This window comes from Montipora capricornis, chromosome 3 (genome assembly GCF_036669925.1).
Source record: "Montipora capricornis isolate CH-2021 chromosome 3, ASM3666992v2, whole genome shotgun sequence".
Classification (NCBI taxonomy): domain Eukaryota; kingdom Metazoa; phylum Cnidaria; class Anthozoa; order Scleractinia; family Acroporidae; genus Montipora; species Montipora capricornis.
The window spans coordinates 47410689-47434688 of record NC_090885.1 but is presented as its reverse complement, the minus strand read 5'-3'; the positions used below and the strand labels follow the sequence as shown (position 1 = coordinate 47434688).

General features: G+C 37.6%; 1 protein-coding gene across 1 annotated transcript in view; it reads left to right on the top strand.

Moving 5' to 3' along the window:
- Positions 1–23790, top strand: part of LOC138043304 (clathrin interactor 1-like) — a 30134-nt gene extending 6344 nt beyond the window's left edge. Inside the window, exons 3-9 of the mRNA XM_068889522.1 lie at positions 838–976; positions 2966–3097; positions 10927–11059; positions 16937–17313; positions 17608–17747; positions 21696–22004; positions 22742–23790. Coding sequence (XP_068745623.1) covers positions 838–976; positions 2966–3097; positions 10927–11059; positions 16937–17313; positions 17608–17747; positions 21696–22004; positions 22742–23146 — 1635 coding nt within the window. The 3' untranslated portion in view covers positions 23147–23790. The remainder of the gene's footprint in view (positions 1–837; positions 977–2965; positions 3098–10926; positions 11060–16936; positions 17314–17607; positions 17748–21695; positions 22005–22741) is intronic.
- The last annotated feature ends 210 nt before the right edge of the window (positions 23791–24000 follow it).

Sequence of the window (24000 nt, the reverse complement as noted above, 5' to 3'; positions counted from 1 at the left end):
GGCAGTTACTTAACACAGGGAAAGGAACACGGGGCTTGTTTCAGCAGTAGTCCATTGAGGAGGAAAGAGTGCATGATGAGTCACAAGATTGTCTGCATAGGAGGCTATTTCAGAAACTGCCGATACACAAAAAGAATCACAGCAAGTCTCAAAAACAATTTCAATGCCAATAGTTTTATCTTTGTTAGTTTAATTGGTCCACACATACACACTGTATGTCGTTCTCTTACATTACGAAAAGGAAAAACAAAAAAACTCTTAGATGAAACACATGAATTTTCAACAACATTTTAATTAGCCAAGAGTGCAACAATCAATAAAACAAAAGTGACTGGCAGTGCGTACAAGCAAACACAAGATATCATGCCAGCAGTTAAATGTTAGTGTTTTATTTGAAGAAACGGAATTTTTGTTGAGCTTTATGCATTTTGATAACCAAAAACATCCAGTCTCTATTTCACAATAATGATATAGTATTGTCATTTTAACTGGAATTGCTTACATTTTAAGACTTGTCGTCAAATGAAAAGCCAACCCGTTCCACTGCATTCATTATAACCAAGACAATAATCATGCTCATTCTGAATAAATTATTTAGGTGGAAGTTGGCTCAACATCTTTTACCCATGTTTAAGTTGAGGGCAATTTTTGGAGCTTATTCTCATGCTCATGAAAGGTTGACTTATACGCTGGTAAATACAATGTAGGGTAGCTAAAGTAAATTACAGTTATTACAATGCAAGATGTTTGTCACTGATAGTAGTTATGAGTTCTTTCCCTTTATGGCTATCTCAAATTTTAATAACAGGAATTGTTTGGTTTTATTGATTTTTTCAGTCGTTGCTGCTTCTTTCTTACTTGATAAAAAATGGGTCTGAAAGAGTAGTCACCAACACCAGGGATCACATATATGACTTGAGACAGTTGGAAAATTTTAATCATTTTGATGAGTTTGGAAAAGATCAAGGAATAAACAGTATGTTGAGGAATACATTAGTTATAGTTGTTATTAGACAGATACACTTGAGTTATGTTTGGACTTAAAGGAAACGTGTTGCTTTCCACAGGAATATTATTGTTGGTTGTTGACCTCTTTAATTTCTTAAGGGATCCAATTTTGTAAGATCACCTATACAATCAAAAGCATGCAATTAAATAGGCCATTTCCGAGTTCATATCTCAGTCTGCCTCTTCTTCAAAGTGAGTCTAAGTGCGAAGTTTTTTGTTATGAAAATTAGTTTTCATTCGTATGTAAAGCAGAACTAATTACCATCACAAAAACTTCGCACTTAAACTCGCTTTGAAGAGAAGGCAGACATGAACTCAGAAATGGCCTATTCTTAATTAATTTTGCAATTCAATGAAGTTTGAAGTGAATGAGCCATCACAAAAATAATCAGGAAGTTTACGAACTCTAACAGGTGAACACTTCTGTCTTCTGTCATGTTAGGTTTTTTGAAAAGGGCTAGCTGCATTGTGTATTGTGGATTGCAGATCCTCTTTTGTGGACAGTGCGTTGTTAGGATGGGCAATGAAACAAATGAAATCAGCTTAATTAATGAATAGTAAAATTAATTGTACAGCATGTAGCCTGCATAGCAGGCAGTTTGGTGAATTTTATAAGCTGAAATATGAAGCTTTTGCCAAATCACCTCCATTTGTTAGTGGTTTTACATCTTTGTGCTCTCATTTAAACACCCTTTATCACTTACAGTGATGCACCACGACTGGACAATCATTTTGTGGGCCACGGAAGTCGCCATTTGCACCAAAAGATATTCTTTCTAAATCATGGTTGTTAGAGATGAGCTGATAAGGAAGACTAACTTCCTCAATTTTCCTTAGAGTCATTTGGCTTTGTTGTTTGCATAATTATTGTATTTGGCTTTAGCTGAGATTTTTTATGATTAAACCATCGTCTGATGCTGCCTGACAGGGAGTGCGCAGGAGGAGGGCCCAAGAGTCATATTCGTGGACCGTGAAATTCCACCATCATCTAGCCACTTATTTTTAGTACATCTCATTGAGTGACAAATAATTTTGTCACCTTGCATGGCTCGCTTTGCGACAGTGATTAAAATAAATAACAGACTTTAATAACTGTATAATTTTTATTGAGTGTCTTTTTGCTAGAAAAAAAATACTCTTTAAGATTGTTCTGGCTTTAACAAAGTGGAAAAGAAATACTGTTCTTTTAATGCACTTAACTGCACAATTTCAGTTTGATCAGTTACTTGAAAAAGACTTTGCTGCGACCGTTGGTCAAATTTAGTAAATAAAATCTACACACAAACCTGCCAGTTTCACCGTAACTGTTCGGTTTTCAGATTTTAAAACGTTGATCTAGTCAATGATAAAATTGTTACCTTCTGAAATGACCAACGAGTTGTCATTTTAATCATCAACATCCATTAAGTGGGATCACTTAAACTGTATTGTTCTTTTTTTGTCACTGTCGAGAGGAGAAATGCCATTTTTTCGATAAATCAGTTTCTTAAAGAAGACAGTATGATTCCGCTTTGACCATTGCATGGATCGAGTTGAATTCAGTAAATAAAATTTACACGCAAACCTGCTCGTTTCACCCTGAATGTTTTTGTTCAGTTTTCCAAAAGTGGGTTGTGGGTGACTGCATGGCATTTCTTAATAAACAAACCGTGGCGCATCACGGTAAGTAATAAAGGGCACGTTATCAGCCAATCAGGAATGATACTTTCTCTGTCTGTGGTTGAACAGAGGTTTAAAAAAATTTAATGTTCATGGGTTGATTGCAGGCAGTTTCTCGGTCCTTCTCCTCAGCCCCTGCCCCTCTTGTGTTCTCGGTTGACTTCAGTTCAGGTTTTCGCACGGCATTATTTCAAACGACCACTTGAACGTCAACCTATGTGGAAAAGAAGCATTTAAAATTCACCAAGCTGTCTGCTACATGGGCTACACAGCATTGTTTTGTTGTTTGTTAATGTAGTTCGCCACAAAGTGAAAGACCTCGTTGAGCTCGTTCAAGATGATGACAGGTTGAAACAAGAGCGCAAAAGAGCAAAGAAAAATCGTGACAAGTACAAAGGAGTTTCCAGTGAGGATTTTTCTCGTGGCTATAGTAAGTTTAACAGCCATAATGTTTATATTATAATTTTTTCTTCCATGTCCTTGTTTTTTTTTTTTCCTTGTACTATTTATATTAATTTTGCTGAGAATTGACTGGCAATTATACCAACCTTGATAATTTATATCATGAATATGGATAGCTGGATTTCGCTATGAAACATTTTTAGTTGTGATCAGTAATCATAACTAACTGGGTTATCTATAAACATTGGTAATCACGTGATTTTGAGTGCAGTTGGTAGACGCGTATCTGCTTTCCTGGTGTTGTGTGTCATCAAATGGAAAACAAACAAAAAGAAATACGGTACAGACAATGATCTGCTTGATTATAATTTTGATATACATGTACCGGTATGTTATTTGACGGCCAAAAGGTCCGCATTGGGAAAAACTGTACCCAAGGCCTCAGGCCTTACTCGAGAGCGAGGGCACAGTTTTTCCCAATACAGACCGACCCTGTGAAAGAGCCTAAAATGTGTGTGACAGAAATTGATGTTAATGAAAAAGAAGCACAAGGCTTGAAATAAAGTTGAGAAATTAGCTTCAAATCATTCAAATCTTTTTCTTTGGAAAAAGGTTCAAAAGTTAATCTTTATAAAGCTATAAATTTGAGAAATTTAGATTTGAAATGTTTCAGAGAAAGTCCTTCGTCAATCAGAATTGGAAGATTGCTGATTATTGCAATGGGTCTCCCTTTTTTTAGCTGGCTGCGATGATAGCCCTTGTTATCGGAATCCATAAGTGTTTGGCTTTGTCTCAAATACCCGGTACTTACACTTTACTTTTACTTAATTTGTTACAAAAAGCTTGAAAAGTAACTAAAGTAGCACATGCGATTAGCCAATCAGATTGAAGAATTCAGGTAGCTGCTTTTGCGTGAGCGATGCTAGTTCTTACCTCCCGATTTTCCCGCGAAAATATTTTGGCTTGGATGAAAATCACAACATTTTTTCCCCATTTTTATTTAAAGGTAATTTTGTGACCTTTCTGGTGTTAGTTGGTCTTGGTTTTAGTTAGCTACCAAATTAGATTTTCAAATTTCAAGTTCTTTTACCATCTCAGCAACTTTCAGTCTACAAAGAATTACCGGTATTATCTAAAACGAAATTTACTTCTACCCGCCAAGGAATTTATATTTTAAATTTCTGCAAAATTTCGGCATTACCATAATTTCCAGGCGATTACCTGCGGGTAACGTGTTAATTTTTCCGCAAACAGTTCTTGGTGCGGGTTATAGGAAGGTGTGGGTAATGTGATAATTTTTAAATCTTCCGGTATAGTTTTAAAACCATAAGTAGGGAAAAAATATAAAAGTCATTAATGAAACTGTTCCTAAAAACTATATATTGCCTTTTTTATTCCACTTTAATTGCCTAATTAACTTAAATGCTCTTGATGAAAACCAATGCAAATTGAAAACATATCAACAAATATTGTTGGCAATCAAAATCATTTATTACTTTCTTACTTTGCTAATTTCAAAGCAGCTAGCTTCTTTCTTTGTTTAGTTGAAAATAAAATATTATTCACCAACTGGAATAATAAACTCAAAACAAAAGAATAAAAATGTGAAATAACAGGCTTTAAAGTTAGGGGCTGTTTACATGGAGGTAGGAAGATCGTAGCACTAGGAAGATCCTAGCACCATGTAAACTGCCTTCGCTCTTAAGTTCCTGGTACTAGGGACAAAAAAATAAACATAGAGAGTAGAAGGACCCAAATTACATGTGTGTTGTTCTCGCCCATCTTGCTTTTATTCTCTACTTCCACCTCGACAGAAATTCTTGCATGTAAACCAAATGAAAAGTTGTCTGCCGACATGTTCATTTCATGGCGCCGCTGCCGCCACATAATTAAAAAGAGGTGATTGTCGGCATGAGTGCAAACAAACATTCACGGACAAAATTTAAAAACACCAGAACATTCGGTGCATCAGTAAAATATTCCTAGGAAGCACTGCCTTGAGGTAGAGAGTATTTTCAGAGAGTGTTTCAAGCGATCTCTTAGAGTCAGTAGATCCTGAGATATCGATTTTTTTGGAACGGATTTTTACAAGCGGTATCATTCAATGGAAGATCAAAAACAATAGGTGTGAAAACTTACCAATTTCACGCTAAAGGATATTTTGTTAACAAAAGCAGTGGTTTAAGTTTTTGTTTGATTCAAAATGTTATAAAAAGGTAATTGACTGAATGAGAAATACACGCTTCAATCATTTACGATAAGTTGAGCCACGAAAATTTTGAGTCAAAATACCCGGTGTTAAATGCGGACATCAGAGTTTTACTTTTAAGTATGAGCTCAAAGTTATTGCTTGTGCAGGTAACTTTGTGAGTTCACGAATTTCTTTTGTTTTTAAGTGCGGGTTATCTGCTTATGCGGATAATCTGTTGAAATTTTTTTCTTGTTATGGCAAAAAATGACCGGTGCGGGTAATCTACCACGCGGGTAATCGCCCGGAAATTACGGTAAACATCTCGATCTCGACATGCCAAAAATATTCATATCCCATCTATTGGCACATGTCAAAGTAATAAAGTTGTTTATCAGATGAAGAAATTACAAAATGTTTCGAAATTCGAAAATATCTCCATCTTAAAGGCTGAAAAATAAATCTGAAAGCTCACTGGAGAGGTCTTACATGTAACTACATTTCTACTCCAAAGGAAGGCGAGAGGTAGTAAGGTGTGCAAAGGGTCATGATGGAATCAGGCAGTAGGTGGTGATACTGTTTGAAAATCAAGGTCAACTCAAGGGTTGCTTTCTTTGGATTTGTTATTTATTTTTTCAACCAAGAAGAGCACTCAGTCTGGTAACTCTCAAGGTTTAATACGTTTGTCAAATAATTCTGTATCACAGGCGATGTTCAAGGAGAGAAAACAAATTATGAGCACGTCACTTGATAGCCGATTTTTTTTTTGGCGTGGATGAAAATCACAATGTTTTCCCCGGAAATTATTGAAAGGTAATTTTGTGACGTTTCTGCTGTTAATTGGTCTTGGTTTTAATTAGCTACCAAAATTAGATTATTAAATTTCAAATTTAATTTCTTTAACCATCTCAGCAACTTTCAGGCTACAAAGAATTTTCATCCAAAATGAAGTTTACTTCTAGCTGTCATGAATATATGTTTTAATGGGAAACTGTCACGAGAAGCTCATGCGTTTTCGTCTTGTGAAAACTTGAAAAGTGTTAGGTTAACTTTTTTCAAGTTAAATCGACAAATTCAAAATGGTGTCCACTGGGGAGGGCCATCGTGGACAAAGGAGAAACTCCGGCAAATATATGTGACTCACACGTGAATCCATGATGGCGGCTAGAATTTTGTGTGGGTTCGAGAGCAAACAAACTTGAGCATGCGCAGTTCATGACAGTGCCCCTTTAAATTTCTGCAAAATTTCGACATTAACTAAACATCTTTATCTCGGCAGCTTTCAATATGCCAGCTTGACAAGTTTACCTCTACCTATGAGAAATTTTTATTTTCAATTTCAGCAAAACAAAACAAATTGTCAATTGATTATGATTTTTTGGCATAAGAGATCTTGATATGACAAAAATATGCACATTGCATGGCCAAGTGTCAGAGAGCAAGTTGCCTTTGATCACAACTGATGAGATTTTTACAAAATGTTTCGAAATTCGAAAATATCAGACATCTTACTGGAATATCAACATGAAAACTCATTGGAAAGGTTTTATGGGCATTTTGACTGCAAAGGCTGTTTATTCGCTCAAATCCTACTGGCTTCTCCAACAGGTTTGCCAATGAAATTATCACGCGATTGTCAAAATCATGCCGTAAATTCTCAAAAAATTCTCTTTTCATAAGGAAAATTAAGGAAGGGAAAAACAACAAGTAGGCGGCAAACAGAATAACTGTAAAGTGGACATCAATTGTTAAATTGAATAAAGACCTCATTAATTTAGTGATTCATGCATGCGATCTTACACTCACTCACTCATTCAGATAGACAACCCTGAGGACGGTATGCATTACGGGCTAGCCCGTAAGCACAAAAACACCTCAAGGAATCTGTACACAGTAGGAACTGTTAGCTCCAGTTGATAAATGATCTAGATCTCCACAGCAATTAAAAAAAAAACATTTGAATTTCAGTTTTCCTTAAAAAAGAGCATCACTTGTTTTAACAAAACTTAAGGTGCAGTTTAGGAACAAAAGGGTAAACAAATTTAGGCGACCGATGCACAGTTCATTGTCGGCCAAGCGACTGACTACATTCAAGTTTCATGGTCAACACTTTATTTTTAACACTAACTCCGAAAAAGTTGCATAATTTTCAGGCAAGTTATGGGCAAAACAAGGACCGAGACAAATTTAAGGAATTTGATCATTTCTCCGTTGTGATAATATATATTTAGACAAGCCTAAAACCGGGGCTCCCGTGTTACTTATTCATACAATAAGTTAACCAGCAATCTGATTGAAAGCAGCTGCCCCTGCTGTTAAGTATAGTTCTATGCAAAATTTTTTTTTTTTTTTTTTAATTGACTGCATTACATTACTAACACTACATGCTACTTACTCTATTAACTAGGTAATTATACTATTCACAGTTTTAACATTATTTACAACAAAGTGCTGACCTTATCGCAATCTAATCACTACTTAAAACATGGTATTAACACTGTTTACAATGCAATATTTGCGTGGTTTACAATACTAATACTAATATAAATTACGGGACGCATAAAATACAATAAAGTTACTTATACAGGCAAGATATGCAATATAATTACTAACTACAGGAACTGACTTACTGGCAAGCTAAAGGTATCCAGAAATTTACTCAGGTGAGAAATTTGGCCCACTTTTTGACAAAAGCAGAGGAATTATTCGTCATGATAGCGATATATTTTTCAATGTCGATTTTATCATGTACAAGGGTGATGAAATCCGCAAACTGCGGTCTTTTATCATCTAAGGCACTAGTATAAAGAAAGTATTTTCCAATTAAGATTAAGTGATTGAGGGTTAAACAAGATGACCAGTCGTCAAGCACTCCATATATTATTTCATCTTTAGAATGACTAGATTTCTTTTCTGGAGAAATCGAATTAAACCAGGTAGTAAACTCAGACCGGAAAGATTTCGCAACATAACACGAAAAGAGTAGATGAGAAATCGTTTGTTCAACATTAATACAATATGGGCAGTAAGGGTGTGGTTTTTTCTTCATTTTGTGTAAAATGTTATTTGTATATAGTATATTATGTACTATTTTGTACTGAAAAATGGATAGTTTCACTTCTTTCGTTATACGAAATGGCAAAGAGTAAACACTTTGTAGCTTTTGTTCATCAAAAGCACACTGTTAATTTTTTTCTGCAGTAGGTGGACACTGCTGTCGGCTAATCAGAGTATTGTACACTGTCTTGCACGTGAGCTTATCGATTGCTAGTTGAGTGCTTGTCAGGGCATGTTGATGCGCGTCTCTTTTTAGGCTTTTATTCCGTTGCTCGTCTCTTTTTATGCTTTTTTTCCACTGCTCAGGTATAGCCGACAGAAAGCTACGGTAGCGCAGAAAATTACATTTAATTTTAAATTTTTGCACAAACGCCTTAAAGCGATTAAAAATTATTTCCTAAATCATTAACAAGGCAGGCAGAATTGCAGAATTCAATGTGTCCAGGGCCCAGGTAGAGGTGGCCGTTTACAAACGTTGAACAAAATATTGAGGTGGGGAGCAAGGCTGTGCTCTAAGGAAAATTTCTGGGAACCCTTTGGGCTCCCAAGGATTTCAGCTGGGGTGCCCAACCCTCCAAGTTGGTTGCCCTAAATAAATAAATAAATAATTAATTAATTAATTAGTTAGCAAGGTTGCTGGCTAACGGTCGCCTGGTCGCCTGGGGCACCTTATTTGGGACTGCGGGCGACCAAATTTCTGAACAAGTAGCCCGAACGGGCACCTTACTTGATTCATCCTCACTTTCGTGTAAATATGATCCAAACTGGAATTAATTAATTCTGGGCTCTTGAAAAGTGACTCGGGCTACTAACTTTTAATGTTGGAAGCCCGAAGGGCTCCCGGACAATTTTCTTAGGCAGCAGCCTTGGTTAGTTATCTGAGATCAGCAACACAGCAAGATCTTCCTCAAACATTGCTGCTACAGCTCTGGTGATCGTTGCTCTCATTAGTGCAAGAAAAACCTGCAACCCGTCAAATTGCCATGGATGTTTTTCAGGTTGAAAAGCGAAAAAGTAAAGATTGCAGCAGGTTTAGGTAAAAACGTTTTGGTCTAATACAGGTAAACCTTTTTACTGGTTAGTAGGTTGAAAATAAATTTTCAAAACTTGATTCAATGCTGCTTGATTCCCATGGAGCTTTTGTGAAAACTGCCGTGAAATAATGAAACCACTGGGGCCAAAAAGCTATCAATTTTAATTTATTGAGCAAGTCATCTTAATCTGGACGAAAATCATGTCTACAGGACAGAACTAAAGTATTTTTTCCTTATATTATCAGTAAAATGTTTAGTGAAATAAGCTTTTTGTGGATTCGGGTAATTTTTCTCACTTGCCTGAAGCCAAATGTTAGTCACCTCAGGCGACTGGGTGCCGTTAGAGCACAGCCTTGGGGGAGAGAACAAGTCGGCAAGGTTTTGGTTTTGTAAAGTAGCGGACATATTCCTGAAAGACTTAACTGATTAGAGTGTAATGTGAAGTGCTAGTTTTCTACCCCATATGAACCATTTAAGGATTAGCCCTACTAATGGAAATGGGCCCACTCACTCGGGAGCAGGCCGTGGGAATTAAAGATGTTAAAGTCACGGCAATGAACATGTACAAGTACAAGGAAGGATTACGTTTTTTCAAGCGTTGGGTGTGTAGCACTTATGATTATTTGAACAGACTTAACTGATTAGGGTGTAAGGTGAAGTGCTAGTTTTCTACCCCATATGAAACATATGCAATTTTAAGCTGAAATGAAGAAGAGCTGCTTTCAAACAATCAAATTTAATCTGAGTAATATGCTAAAATAAGGATAGTTCTGAAAATTTTCTTAGGTGACAGCTAAACTTAATAAGGTCCTGGAAAGCTAGAGAATGTCATGGAAAGACAGTGTTTTAAGGGTACAAACCCTGATGGAGGGGTGGACGCACAGACGTACAGTCCTGTAACCAAATTTTCTTGCCAATGGTGCTCTTCGCGGTACCCGTAGCTCTGCCACTAAGCCCATGGAAGTTTTTCAGGCTAACAACTTCCACTGAACCCATTTCAAATTAGTTGTAGAAAAGTTTGTATTTAAAATCAAACAGCTTTGGGTATGATTTGGAAAGCAAATGCACAGATTGTGGTCATTTTGCATCACTTAAAAGGTTGATGGTTTCAGTTTTCTAACACTTGCTCAATCATTTTGATGGAGTCTTATCTTATTAGTTACACTTTCACACAATGTTAGCGGGGTTTGACTTGCCTCTTAAAGAAGCATTCATGTTTTGGCAGTCTTTAGGGCACCTTTTCAAGTTCTACTTGTTCTAGTACATGTAATAGTCACCTTGACAAGTACATGATGTTCACACTGCTTGAAGCTAACTTTGTTGAATTTGAAATTTCTCACCCTCGTAGTCTGAAGAATATTGTGATATTTTATGGCTTAGAGAGGGTTAGTGACTGTGGGTCTGACATGTTTGCTGTTTAAATTTTTTTTGACCACTAACTTCCTCTTAAGAACCTCTAGGGTAAAATTGTCTCTGTCAATGACTGGCAAGGCTGTATGTCATTATTTGTGGAAAGGCAAAACCTAAAACTTGAAGTCACTGTCATTATTTTAAGTGCTAAGTTTGGTTTCTTAATAGGTGATCGTTATGACTCTGAACCGAGGGGAACAGACCAATTTGATGAATTTAATGGCAAAACAACACGGAAGAGTAAAATTAGAGAATGGAGGGAGCGAGCAGGGTCATATGGAGAATACAAAGATCGAGAAAGGTAAGTAACTACACATGTAAAATAAATAGGCAATGTTGGAGATGTAAATAAAGAAGATATAGAAGCCAGACCTTGCTTGTCTTGAGCTCGGTTATTGGGACTTTTTCATTGGGCTCCAATGGTAAGACTTGTTGCATGATACACATGTAAATTAGTGGATGCTCAAGTATATTTCAGAATATCTTCACAAGCAAATGACTGAATTCTTTCAACTTTGTAGCTTAATTCAACACTGAATGGTTTTAGTTTAATGATATGTTACAAATTTATCATTTGTATAAAAGAAATTCAAGTTGTGACAAGAAAGATGCAAAAATCAGCATGTAATAGGTACAGTGTAACAGATTATTAGCACAAGGTAGATGAAAAAGTAAATTTTGCCCTCAACATGGTCATACTTAGAAAATTGAATCAAGCAGAAATATTAAGCAGGGCAAAATAAAACAACAGGCAAAATTACAAATCTCTGTCTACAAATATAATTCGACCGCCAGTTGTTGTTTTGAGTGTGAGTAACGCTCAGGGTCCCAAAACAGCTCCATTTCATACATCGGTAAGTCTTGCTACTTCCATACGCACCTAGAAGAGAAGACCAGTAATATTTTGTTTGAAAAGAGTTCATGATCATATTTAACATTGAGTAAGAAAGGTTTCCACCGATATCTCAAGATAATGAAGAAATAATAAGTTTTTGCATTTGGAGAAAAGGCTGTTGTACAAGTTTGACAAGGCAAATTGACATATTTACTTACCCACGCGAAAGCCCGTATTTCAGCCTCTGGTGTATCAAAGGTCTTAAACTCAAGCAATGACACAGTTCAATGTTATTATTGGTCTTTATATTTCCATAACTTTGGTAGCTTTGTGTACAATTACAACAAAAATGTTTGCCAAAAACTGTATCGGAAATATGTTATCCAAGTGTAATGATCAAATTACCACCATGTTTGAAGCAGAAAATGTCGCATGCAAGCCTTCAATTCAATCATTTTGCAAACTGAAATCGCACAAGAAATGTGAACATCCAAGTAGTCCTTGGGCTGAAAGTGAAAAATAAATTGCATGTCAAGTGCCATGCCGTCAAAGGATCCTGGGTAATTCCTGAAATAGCTGTAAACAGTAAATAATCAAAGAAAATTCACCGAATGTGTTTGTAAAATGCTAATTACACAATATCTAGGGGGTAATGGCATTTAAGGAATATTTTGATAAAAATGCCCAGTGTTACACTAATGCACGTTTGTACCGTGCTGCAAGTCTAAGTTAAAAGATTGATAAAGTGAGCATGGTATTTTGTTGTTTAACTAAAGCGACCATTCATTCCTTTCAAGATGCAAAAATGAACACTGTTAAAATTAGGTTCTTATGTTTATGTTGGCATGGATGTGTGAACGTTATGTGCAATTTTGCAGTTGTCATGGTAATGTTAATGTGGTTTTCAAGACACAAAGTCAAAGTTGCACTGCAAAACGTTTTTTAGATTTTGGGCACACAAAGCAAGAAGAATCTTTTCTTTTGATATAAGATGAGTAATTAAGGTATCAATTGCTGCATAAAGAACCAACTTCAGTGGAGACTAGGGAAGAATGTGCAATGTGTATTTAGCATGCTGTATACTCAAACTAAACTTAACATGAATAAAGAAAGAAGAACTTCACCAACCAACCAATTTACCGGATTTTTCTCTTTTTTCAAGCAATTCAAAAATTTAGAAAAAAAACCAGTTTATATATATATATATATACAGTCCGCCCTTTAACCCATTGACTCCTAGGAGTGAGACTGGTTAGTATGCCAGACGATTTTATTGGTCAATGGGGGTGTGGTTCAGGAGTCAATGGGTTACCAACCTCTACTGTATATCTACTAGAAAACTGTGTCCGCTTTAACCCATCGAATCCTTTGTAGGAGTGAGACTTAATAGCTTTTCCTCTAACGCCAGATAATTTTGCTTGTGAATGGGAGGAAGGGCACTGTTCAGGAGTTAATGGGTTACCAACCTCTATATCTACTAGAAAACTGTGTCCGCTTTAACCCATCGACTCCTTGGTAGGAGTGAGACTTTATAGCTTTTCCTCTGTCTAACGCCAGATGATTTTGCTTGTGAATGGGAGGAAGGGCACAGTTCAGGAGTCAATGGGTTAAATGTGACGAGAACACAAAGTTGCCTCTTCAGGACTTGAAGAAGGCCATCTTGGATTACCAGCTCGATGGAATCCCGTTGTGTGCTATGCAATTCCTGTCGTGCGTAGCGCAAGAGTAACTGATGTAGTGTTTGGCGTAAATTAGGTAAGAACGAATGGGTGACATGAAACAATCAATTTCACTTAGATGAGTAGCATGATCACGGTACCCATTTCTGTAACATACCTAAAAATTGTGAAATTGTGTTTATTGGGGTGAAAATCACTTCTTTTGGCTTATTTCACATCCAGACTTACATATCTTTCTAATTGTTTGGAAAATATTAATGTTTGGTCCGTTAAAACTGAATTTTTGATTTACCCATGACCCCTTGCAGGCGTGGTCTTCCATACAGATAGTCAATTTTGAGGCAAATAAAAAGTAAAAACAGAAAGCTTTCACTACATGGAGGATAGCATCCCCTCATTTACTTCTATTGACACCCTAAACGCTGGCTTTCTGCTCCACTTTTTTGCTCCACTTTACAATTTGAGGTCAGAGCAGATGTCTCTCTCAATATTTCCTGAAAATTGCCCCTGAAAAGACATTGTGGACTTCCCAATAATATCCATAGAGGAAAGGTTACCAAGCCTTGCGAAGCACATGGAAATCATGGCTTCTTTGCGAAGTAGATTTGTGATGTTCACTGGCACTCAAGACTAGGTTCAATATGGCCCGGCATGTTAAAAAAAACGTAGCGACTCAGTCAAAGGCTAATATTTTCGCGACCCTGAAAGCTACGATGACGAAACTGTGGAAATAGTTAGTGGAACTTGTGAGCATTCAGAAAATGCTTGGTTCGAACCCACTTACGCCTTGGTTGGAGCAGGAGCAGCATTGAAAGAAGTGGTCTCGAAAAATATTATTGCGTAATTGCGGAACAGAAAAAGCGTAGCGACTGTTTTGAGGAGTGATTTCTCCATTCGTAGTGGATCCCTCAAACTAATTTTTCTGTATGTTAAAGCACAAGGTATGAGCATTTAGTTGAGATGGTTTTGAAGCCACAGATATCAATTGAAGACTTGTTTCAAACTATAATCTAGTGAGCGCCAGAATTCCAAAACACAGCGTTACAGTAAGGAAACTACGGAATTTTGAATCTTTTTAATGTGTTTTAATAAACTTGAACTGTTTTAATTTGGCTCATATGTAGTATTTACTGCGTGTTATCACTGGTTATTGTCCGTTAATCCACATAATTGTTCTCTCTTATGAAAAATGGTTTTGAAGACTTTCAATTTGAAAATTGTGTTACGCGTTACACTCAAAATTTTCCTATTTTTCTATCCTTTTCCTTTGTTTTCTCAAGAAAGGAAAGTCGCTTTCCCTTTTTACACCCTGTATGCTAATCAACAAGGATAACCTTAGCATTCAGCAAAAATATAGCTTCATTGAAGACGTTAAACTGAATAAATCAGGAAATGTTTCTGAGTCACCCCCAAGTGGGTACGGTGATTGTGCTACACATCTTAATACATGTAGGTTCAAAGGATTTTGATTTGTTCATTATTTTATGTAAAATGGTATGGGACTCTGTGATGGCATTAAAGCTGAAATTGCCATAAAGAGAGGATGTTTAAGCGACAATAAACACTAACACATTTAAATGACTGGTTTACATACAAAAATGTCATTAGTGCAACTTGGCCCTTACTTTCCTTTCAGAAGTGCTTATGATTCATAGTTGGTCGATCAGTGAACAGAGCTTTGCAAACAATGTAACATGCTCTGTATAAAAGTCAATTTTCTCTGGAATCGCTACATTCAATAGCACTGTTTTTGCATACAAGGTTCTGCACTTTATTGTGGGCGTGTTGTCTTTTTACAAACACTTTCCCCAGTCTAGTTACTTCACATAAGGTCAATTAAGATTGTGTGCTAACATCAAGCCACTGCACTTGCTGATTTTTCAACATCATGTGCGACACGTATCCTGTAGTGTGCAATGCGAATCGTGTTTCATACAAGGGTTGTAACCTTTTTTTTTAAGTGTTGTGGTTTGATAGGTAGGTTCATATTTTTGACTCAAGCATTTGTACTAAATTCGCTTGTCAATCGAATCAGCTCGAGTAAGTGTAAACAAGACACTCAAGTGACAGAAGCATTCGACTAGCATGCCTTATTTCCTTTTTCACTTTCTTACTTTTGTGGCGGTGGTATTTGGTGCGCCAGCAAACATTGTTGGGGAAAGCGTTTACAGTAAGCTTACAAAACAGTCAGATGTTGCTTACATACATGGCAAGGCTTACTTAGCAACAATTACCGGAGTTGTATAAAATTGCTTGGGTTTGGCTAATCAGGGAATTCCTTGGGTGGAACATTTTTGCATCACACATCAATAAAAGACAAAAAACACTGCCAGTTTCTATTGTACTCCATATTAGTTTTTCACCGTTAGGCACTTTTGCCTTTTGCCGTTATGCCTAACTTGAATTGAAGTTGAATTTTGTTATCTTTAGAAACTGCTCAAACAAGTTATTCTCTGGAAATTGATTGTCTGTTTTGAATTTGTAACAGGGACTTGTAGAAAGTCACGGTATACAGATTGAACTTGATTTCCAGGTGCTTATTTCTCAGCAATGAGCTCGGGATAGCTTTGCAAAGTCCCTTTAAAACTCCTACATACAACACACATGTAAAACCCTGTTCAGCAACCACGAGGTGAATCTGTTCTGGTAGGGGTTCAATACCCTCTGGATTAAGATTCAAGTCCACAATTGGGTCAGTGTCACTCTCCTTGCCCATGGAGGATGCCAGGAGTATTCAACTTGAGAGCTCTTTGATTGAGAGGCAGTCGTTATGACGACCACAAAGGATTCTGTCAAAGAGCAAATACGTATTCATTTCCTCAATTTTGTTGACGTGCACTATTTCCTTAACTTGCCTGGTCTTTGCAAGTCAGAGTATAAAAGTTGCTAATATTGCATGAGACATAAAATAGCCAAGATCCAATTACATGTAAAAAGACTTTCTTTGTTGCCATCTTAGTTTTCAAACTTGTTTCTGATTTTGATTCAAAATTTCAAATCTACTTGTGTTGTTAGCCATTTTTGCTACCCTCTGAACCAGATGTGTTGTGATGTAATGTGATTTGATTTGATATTACAATAATTATTATGTATTTCTCAATCACATTTCTATTATTGGAAGGTAAGTTGATGTCATAAGTCCAAAATTGTAAGGTTACTGCACCATGTTGGGTAATAGTGAAGGACAGCACCCCTCCAGGGATGGTTGGTCAACTGTCAGTGGAGGAGAACTTTACATGTACAGTTACTGTACCTGAGCTGTTCCTCACAAAAATATTATTACCTGATGTTGTGTCCACTGGCTAAGAGGGATATCTTGAGTCACCCTTTGTTACATTTATGTTGATAATACAATGTACGTTATTATTTTTATTCCAACAAAAGAAAACAACAAGGAACAAAAACAAAACCTCTAAAATAACCTTCTGATGCCTCCAATACAATGTGTAAGTGCCCAAAAAAGTGAATGATTCAGGGTACTGTTGTTCACTCTAGGCATTTTAAAAAACCCAAAACCAGTGCAGGTATTTCCAGGTGCAGCTATATTTAAACATGGTTTGTTTCTAGGTTTTTTTAGTAGAGTGATTTTCATTAATGGAACTTCGGCAATACATGCCGGACATGACAATAATTATTTAATGCAATATCTTAACTCTTTCCTCAGTGATGAAGAGGAGGCTGAAGAGGCCTCAGAAGAAAAAGATAACAACAGCTTAAACAGTGCAGACTCATCTAGAAATCCAACACCAAAACTGTCATCTAAAGCTACAAAAACTATTGACCTTGGAGCAGCAGCAAATTATGGAAAGTTACATGTGACCACGTCTAATGCACAACCTTCAAAAGCGAGTGCAACTGTAGCTCCATCTTCTCAACCTGGAACTGCAGACTTAGTGGACTTGCTGTTGGGGCCTTCACAAGGGTCTCTCCAGGCTCCTGTTGCTACTGTGTCAGCTGTTCCAACGAAAAATGACTTCTTTGCAGATTTTGCATCTGCTCCCCCTGAGGGAGGAAGTGCAACTGGATTGCAAAATCTTGCAGGTGAGAAGTTACTCCTTGGACACTTTGATTTGAATTTCTTAGCAAAACATACTATTCAATCTGTCATTTTCAGTAGGAAAATGTTACAGGGTGTTTAAAAAAGCTCTTTCTTGTGACTTTTTGTTACAGAATTATAATTATTATTACAGTATTATTATTATTATTATTATTGTTGTTGTTGTTATTATTATTATTATTATTTTATTATTATTATTATTATTGTTATTATTATTATTATTACTATTATTATTATTGTTATTATTATTATTATTGTTGTTTCTTTTGTGTGTTTAGGAAGAGGACAAATAATTGCAGACAGTGATGATTTTGGAGACTTCGCAGCATTTAGGTCAGGAAGTCCTCCCAAAAGTCAACCTAGAGATGATGACTTTTTCAATGCATTTCAGAGTAATACAGTGATACAACCCCAACAGGTAAAGCCCACTATGTGGAATTGGTTTTTCACTTTCCAGATAACTTTGACTTGATGAGGAATCGTCATACTGGCATTCTTTTCTGAGGTCTTAATGTTACTATAACACAAAAACTTGAATGTCTCTGGAAAAACACATAATTTATGTCAAAAAAGGTACCGGCAATCTTCGTCACTTTGAAAGGCCGTTACTTAAGCAATTTCCTTTGTACATTTTGGGCACAAAGTGAATTAGGATTTTCAAAAATGTTGTTTGCTTCTTTGGTAAGCCACTTCATGAAACACTAACCATGGTGATAATTAATCATGATGAATGCGGAACAGCCTATGTTAGGACAGTTTACATTTGCAAATCTAAACTGCTCAAAAACTATTTCATTTCTTGTGAATTTAAAAAGTGAATTTTAGCACTAATGGCTATTATGTTAAGGTGGCTGGAATCAGTTTTACCACTTTTAAGAGACCTTCCAATTAGAAAGCTCGTCAGTTGGTTGAGCACGGGGCTGTCACGCGGGAGGTCGTGAGTTCAACTCCGGCCAGACCAACACTCAGGGTCTTTAAATAACTGAGGAGAAAGTGCTGCAAATGGTACACCTGGTCAGACTTTCAAGTCTTCTCGGATAAGGACGATAAGCCTCGTCTCACAGCCCTTGTTCATTAACCCTGTGGGATGTTAAAGATTCCACACACTATTCGAAAAGAGTAGGGTACAGAGTTCCCGGTGTTGTGGTCTGACCTTTCCAGCATTTGATGGGCTTGGTAGGATTACCTTGAAGGGCTTCTGTGTGAATGAGACCACAACTGTGTATAACAGCCAGAAGTCAGGCTACTTAGCCAAGTGCTGGAGCCTCAACAAACAAACAAAACAGAGGGGTTATAACTACTACAGAGATGTATCCAGAGTGTGTCATTGTGTCCTGGGATGCACCCCTTGTTCTTTGGATGCACACGATATAGGACAAAGGATCCAATTGGACACAGAAAAAAAAACAAGTGTTTATGCACATTTCAAACGCCAGCAAAAACGTGAATGGAATATTTCACAGCGAAATTGAACAGTTTCATTTCTCACTGTGGAGAAATGATTGAGTTCTCAAATTTTAAGGTGCATGCAAGTTGTTATTTTTAGATTTTTGTAGTCACATGATTTCATTTGGTCAAGGATTATTTCCAGCTTGAGGAGTTAAGTTCCGGCGTTTGAATTCCCTTATGTTCCGTGATGTTATCTAAGCTGTTTTTTAGGTGAGACAATGGGCGACACTTTCGATCTGCCAATGATAATTGAACATTTCAGGCGCATTTGTTTGTTGCATGCTTTCCAAGCGAATTTCAAGCATTGGTATGTTTATTGTGAACTAAATACCAGAGAACCCAGTGGCGAAATAGGGTTATTTTTTGTTTTGTGCGACCCTGTTGATATTTATTCCGGGGGGACGCGTGTCATGCTCTTGGTTCCTGTTTTGCACGTAACTTGTCTGTTTTGCAATTCTTTTGGAATTAGCATTAACAAATAAGGATGTTAAACATGGAACTTGAATGTATTCAATCGCTTGATTATTAACATTGGCCATGGCTAACTCACAGGCCGATGTAGCCTGTTTCAGGCTCCCAGATAGTGGGGAAAGACGACTATCTGGGAGCCCGGAACAGGCTAGGGCCGATGATGAATGCTCATTCAAATTTCGTAGATATTAATTAGCTGGGCCCGCAAAATTTTCAAGAAGAGGTCCAGAGGCCTCCCAAATTTGAAAAGCTGGATACATCTCTCCTACTATACTGTATTACGTAACAGCAATGCCACTCTTATGGTACCACATGAAATACCAATTATTGCTTAACAAAATGCGCCCACTATTGTGGCTGAATAGTTTACGATCGAATGATATATGAAATGGATCATATATTAAACTGTGGATATGAAATCAAGTAAAGCTATGATCCTCGCAGTTATGAGCGCAATTTTAGCAGTCGCGTAGAGAAGCCTGAAAAATTCAGGACTTCAAAAGGTTTTCAACTGACTTTGGGAGCTCTTTTGCCCGGGGGGGGGGGGGGGGGGCGCACATATAAAAAGGGGAGGGATGCTCGTTGGAAGTTTTAAATTAAATAAGGAGACCAATCTGGTTTTTTTTTTTTTTTTTGGCCCCTAAAAGAGACCATATTAAAACACGGATATATAAAAAATACAGTGCCTTTTAATGATGGCAAAGACATTATCATCTAATACTTTCACCTGCGTGAAGAAATATAAAAGTGTAAAGATACGCTTTTATAATTCTTCGCGTGCAACCCTAAAGGAGACCTTCACGGCCATATTGACCGAATGCGTAAATGGTGGCCAAAAATGTATTCTTTTGTTTATGTGCTATTGAGACTCACTAGCCTCGCTTTCAAGCGAGATTTCTTTTGTATTTTGCCCATACAAACGAGGCTAGTGAGGCTAATTAGCACATAAAGAGAAGACTATTTTTTTGGCCGCCATTTATGCATTCGGTCTATATGACTGCGTTTTGCCCAGAACACCCCAAGTGAGACCAAAATCCGAAATTTATACCCGAAAGGGAGACCACAAGCATCCCTCCCCTTTTTATATTTGAGTCCCCCCCCCTCCCCCCTCCCCGGGCTCTTTTGTCTTTACTTGCTTAAATGAACTCAGCGATCCCAATTTTTTATTGAAATAGTAATTAGCAATCTGAGAAAGAACTATCAGCAAAGTTTCAAAAATTCTTTGTAGCCAATTCAGAGCTACAAATATCCGAAGTGAATTTTCTCACAGCACGAACTCCGGCATTTTGGCCAAAAAAATGCGACATTTCCCGCGCGGCCAAAAAGGCCTTCATGATGTCATCAGTTGTGTTAGATTGCAGCGGGAAATCTAAACAACAAGACAAATTGGAGAGTCTGCGGAAAATATTGTGGGTAGCACCCCTGGGCTAGTCAGCTGGAAAAATCCCAGTTTGACCCCAGGTATACCAATGCATCTTCTTCCCACAAAGGACTATTGAAGAAAGAAATGGACGAAATTTGTTAAAAAACACCGGCCCGGGGTGGGCTATTTCTGTGGTAATGCGTCAAGAACTTGAAATGTAAACTAGAGGCTCCATGAGCGGTTGCCTGTGGTACGTGTTACTCAAAAACAGAAGGGACTGATTTGGGTGGTATTGAACTGCAGCGTTCCAGTCAATTTTTTCAAGTCGGGGGTCATTAATAACTTCTTACTAACCGAGCGCGAGGGCCGTACTGGGGAATATTGGCCCGAGGTCGTGGCAGTACCAGTTTCCTACCGTGGCAAAGAAGCCATCTCCTCTTTTCATACGAATTTCCCACTTCTTCAGTTGTTGTGTGTCCGATGGAAACGCACAAAACAAAAAATCTGGTCGATTTTCGCTTTGGTTATTACAGTTTGCAGCTGTGCAACATTTGAGATCAATTTTTTTGTCCTTGCTAACAATTTGCACGGCTAAAGTAGCTTTAAATTTGCCCACAACCCCGTTCTTGTTTGTTTTGTCCGACATCTTTCCAGCCGCGAGGGCTTTTAAGCCTCACTTGCATGCAACTTCCGTTTTTTTCTGGGATCGGAGTATTCAGTTTTTTTAAGGTTAAATTTGTTTTCCATCTTTTCTATCGTCAACAAAAGACAGAAGAAAACTTCTGTGCGGTACCAAAACCAAATTGATGGTACCATCACTGTTGCTGATCGAAAGACTTCTTATTATTCAACAGCACTTGCGGCAAAGTGGCATGACAGAGCACATTAATTTTTGAAAGTTGTGCTGTTGAAGAGATGACAAGGGTACAATTAGATCTCCACCCTCAGACCCTCCCTGCCTAAGATGGAGTTGTTTAGACTTTTTTCTCCTTTTATGTTCTGCAGTTACTTTTGACTCAAAGAAGTACGCTGGTCAGGGTTTAGACATTAATATGATTTATTTTTCTGTCTCTCTTCTATTAGGGTGTACCAGGTGTCCCTCAGACGACAAAGCAGAATTTTTCTTCCCTTCATCAGCAGTTACCTGTTTCTTCTACAACCCTTCAGCCTCAGAGTGCTATGGCATCTGTTATGCATCCTCAGGCTTCCCAGCCTTCTGTGGTCAATGACCAGTTTATTTCTGGTGGTATGCAAGGACAGTTTTATAACTCAAGTCTTTGTGTTCAACCTCAAACTACTCAACAACCAGTGGGGTTACCACCATCAAAACCGGTAACATCAGTTGGAAACACAACTTCAGGATTACCAGGAGAAAGTACCCCTTTACACCAGGTAGCCAAAGTAAATAAAGTGCTTTTGATGTGCTATGATAAGTCGGATATTTCAATGGGTTGTACAGCTGGAGGCTTGTACATGGGAAAACTTGTTCAACTACAACTTAAAAGATTCGGGAGAAGTTATAGCATCCGTCTCTTTGTTTATACAGTCGAACCTCGATTATCGTAGATGAACAAAATGAAATGGTGGTTATTGGTCAGAGGGGAAAATGGAGTACCCAGAGAAAAACCTCGCACATCAGAGTACAAACTCATTCCACATAATATTATGGCATCTTCTCCCAGGAATCTATCCTGGACCACATTGGTGGAACCCAGGCTCTCTCTTTTTCTTCCATGTTGTCCAGAGTGAGACCTTGGATAGCTTTTGACCTTTGCAGGTTGCCTCTATCACTTGGGAGACATCAAAAGCCTAACAGTGCAGTTGAGTAAATCGAGTAAACTATTATCGTTTTGACAGCTTAATTTCTTTCCTGATTGATTCTAAAAGGGTCTCAATTAAAAAAGTTGGCTATGAAAGTTTTTCAGATGATCCCACTGGGGCATTTCGGTGTTCAGACTAATAAATTATCATGCTTTAATCCAAATCAAGAATGTGACAGTTACAATAGTTGTCAAATTAAGGTAGTAAGAATAGAGGAAATTGATAAGAGAAAGCCTGGTTTCAATGTCGACTTTTGCACTTAAGAGAAAATGCTACGATTCATTCCTTTATTTTGACTTCACTTATAGAAGGTAATCAAATCAACAACTTGGTCCAACAGTCCAGTTGATATCAGTCTTGATAATTTGAGCCCAATGAGCCACAAAGACAAACCAGCTCAGCCAAGCATGAATGAAATGTACTCCAACCAACAGCAAATGCCATCCTCTACAATGGGTGTCTATGGAATGATGCCACAGCAAAACATGTACAACATGGGGACTGCAGTACCACCATTTAATATGGGTATGACCCCACAAGTCAACATGCTCACTTCAAATATGAATCAGATGACCATGTCTTCTAACATGCAGCCAATGATGCCAATACCACAGAGGGGGATGCCAGGAGGTATGTTGCAACCCAGACAAATGGGACAAGTTCAAAGCTTTGGAGGAAGTGCGGCATATACAACATACAAGGGGATTAGTTGATGTCAGTTGATTCTTTCATTTTTCCATCATTTGTTGGCATTTATTTTGCCTTGTGTGAATGCAAATTTAGAACGGTATGGTTCAGAGAGTATATGACGAGGATCCCTAACTGAGAAGTTCAAGTCATTGCACTCATTAGTTTTGGCTGGTCCAAAAGTCTATGATTTTAAATTGCCTCTCTTCTCTTCATCTTTCCTGCTTCAATAATTCTCTGCACATGTCAGAAAGTTATTTTGTTGTTTTGCAACTTTTTCCTTGAAAACTTGTTTTCTATACACTTTGAAAGATGGAAAAACTGTCTGTAGTTTGTTCCATGACCAAGCAAGAAAAGGGAATGGGTTTACCTTTGGGTTGATGTCACAAAGTACTTTGCATTGCCTTGTTTGAAAGCTATAGCCAAAACCAAAGTACTTTGTGATGTGAAGCAGTTGTTTAAGCAATTCCTTTTCCTTCCTTGGTTGTGTGTTTCGATTTAAAGCTGGTTTTCCCGGTTTTCAAGAACCCACTGAACTGTTACTTTAAAGTGCTACTATGACACAAAAAATCAAGTTTTATTTTTGTTTGGATTTCAAAACAATATTAACTAAACACTAAGTGGCCCAAGTTTTAAGCTTTGATTTCAAAAAGGCACCTGTTTGTTTTAACTGGAATTTTCCTATTTAATGGTCCGCCATTACTAACATTAAAATCTTGAAAGAGCTGGATCGAGTTGAAAATGACGTCAATGTAGCATATGCATCACGGGCGTTTCGGGCTATCAGACTTTCAGACTTTAACCAGGGTGGGAATTGAACCCACGACCTTCGGGTTAGATCTCCGCCGCTCTACCGACTGAGCTACAAGGTCAGACGGGA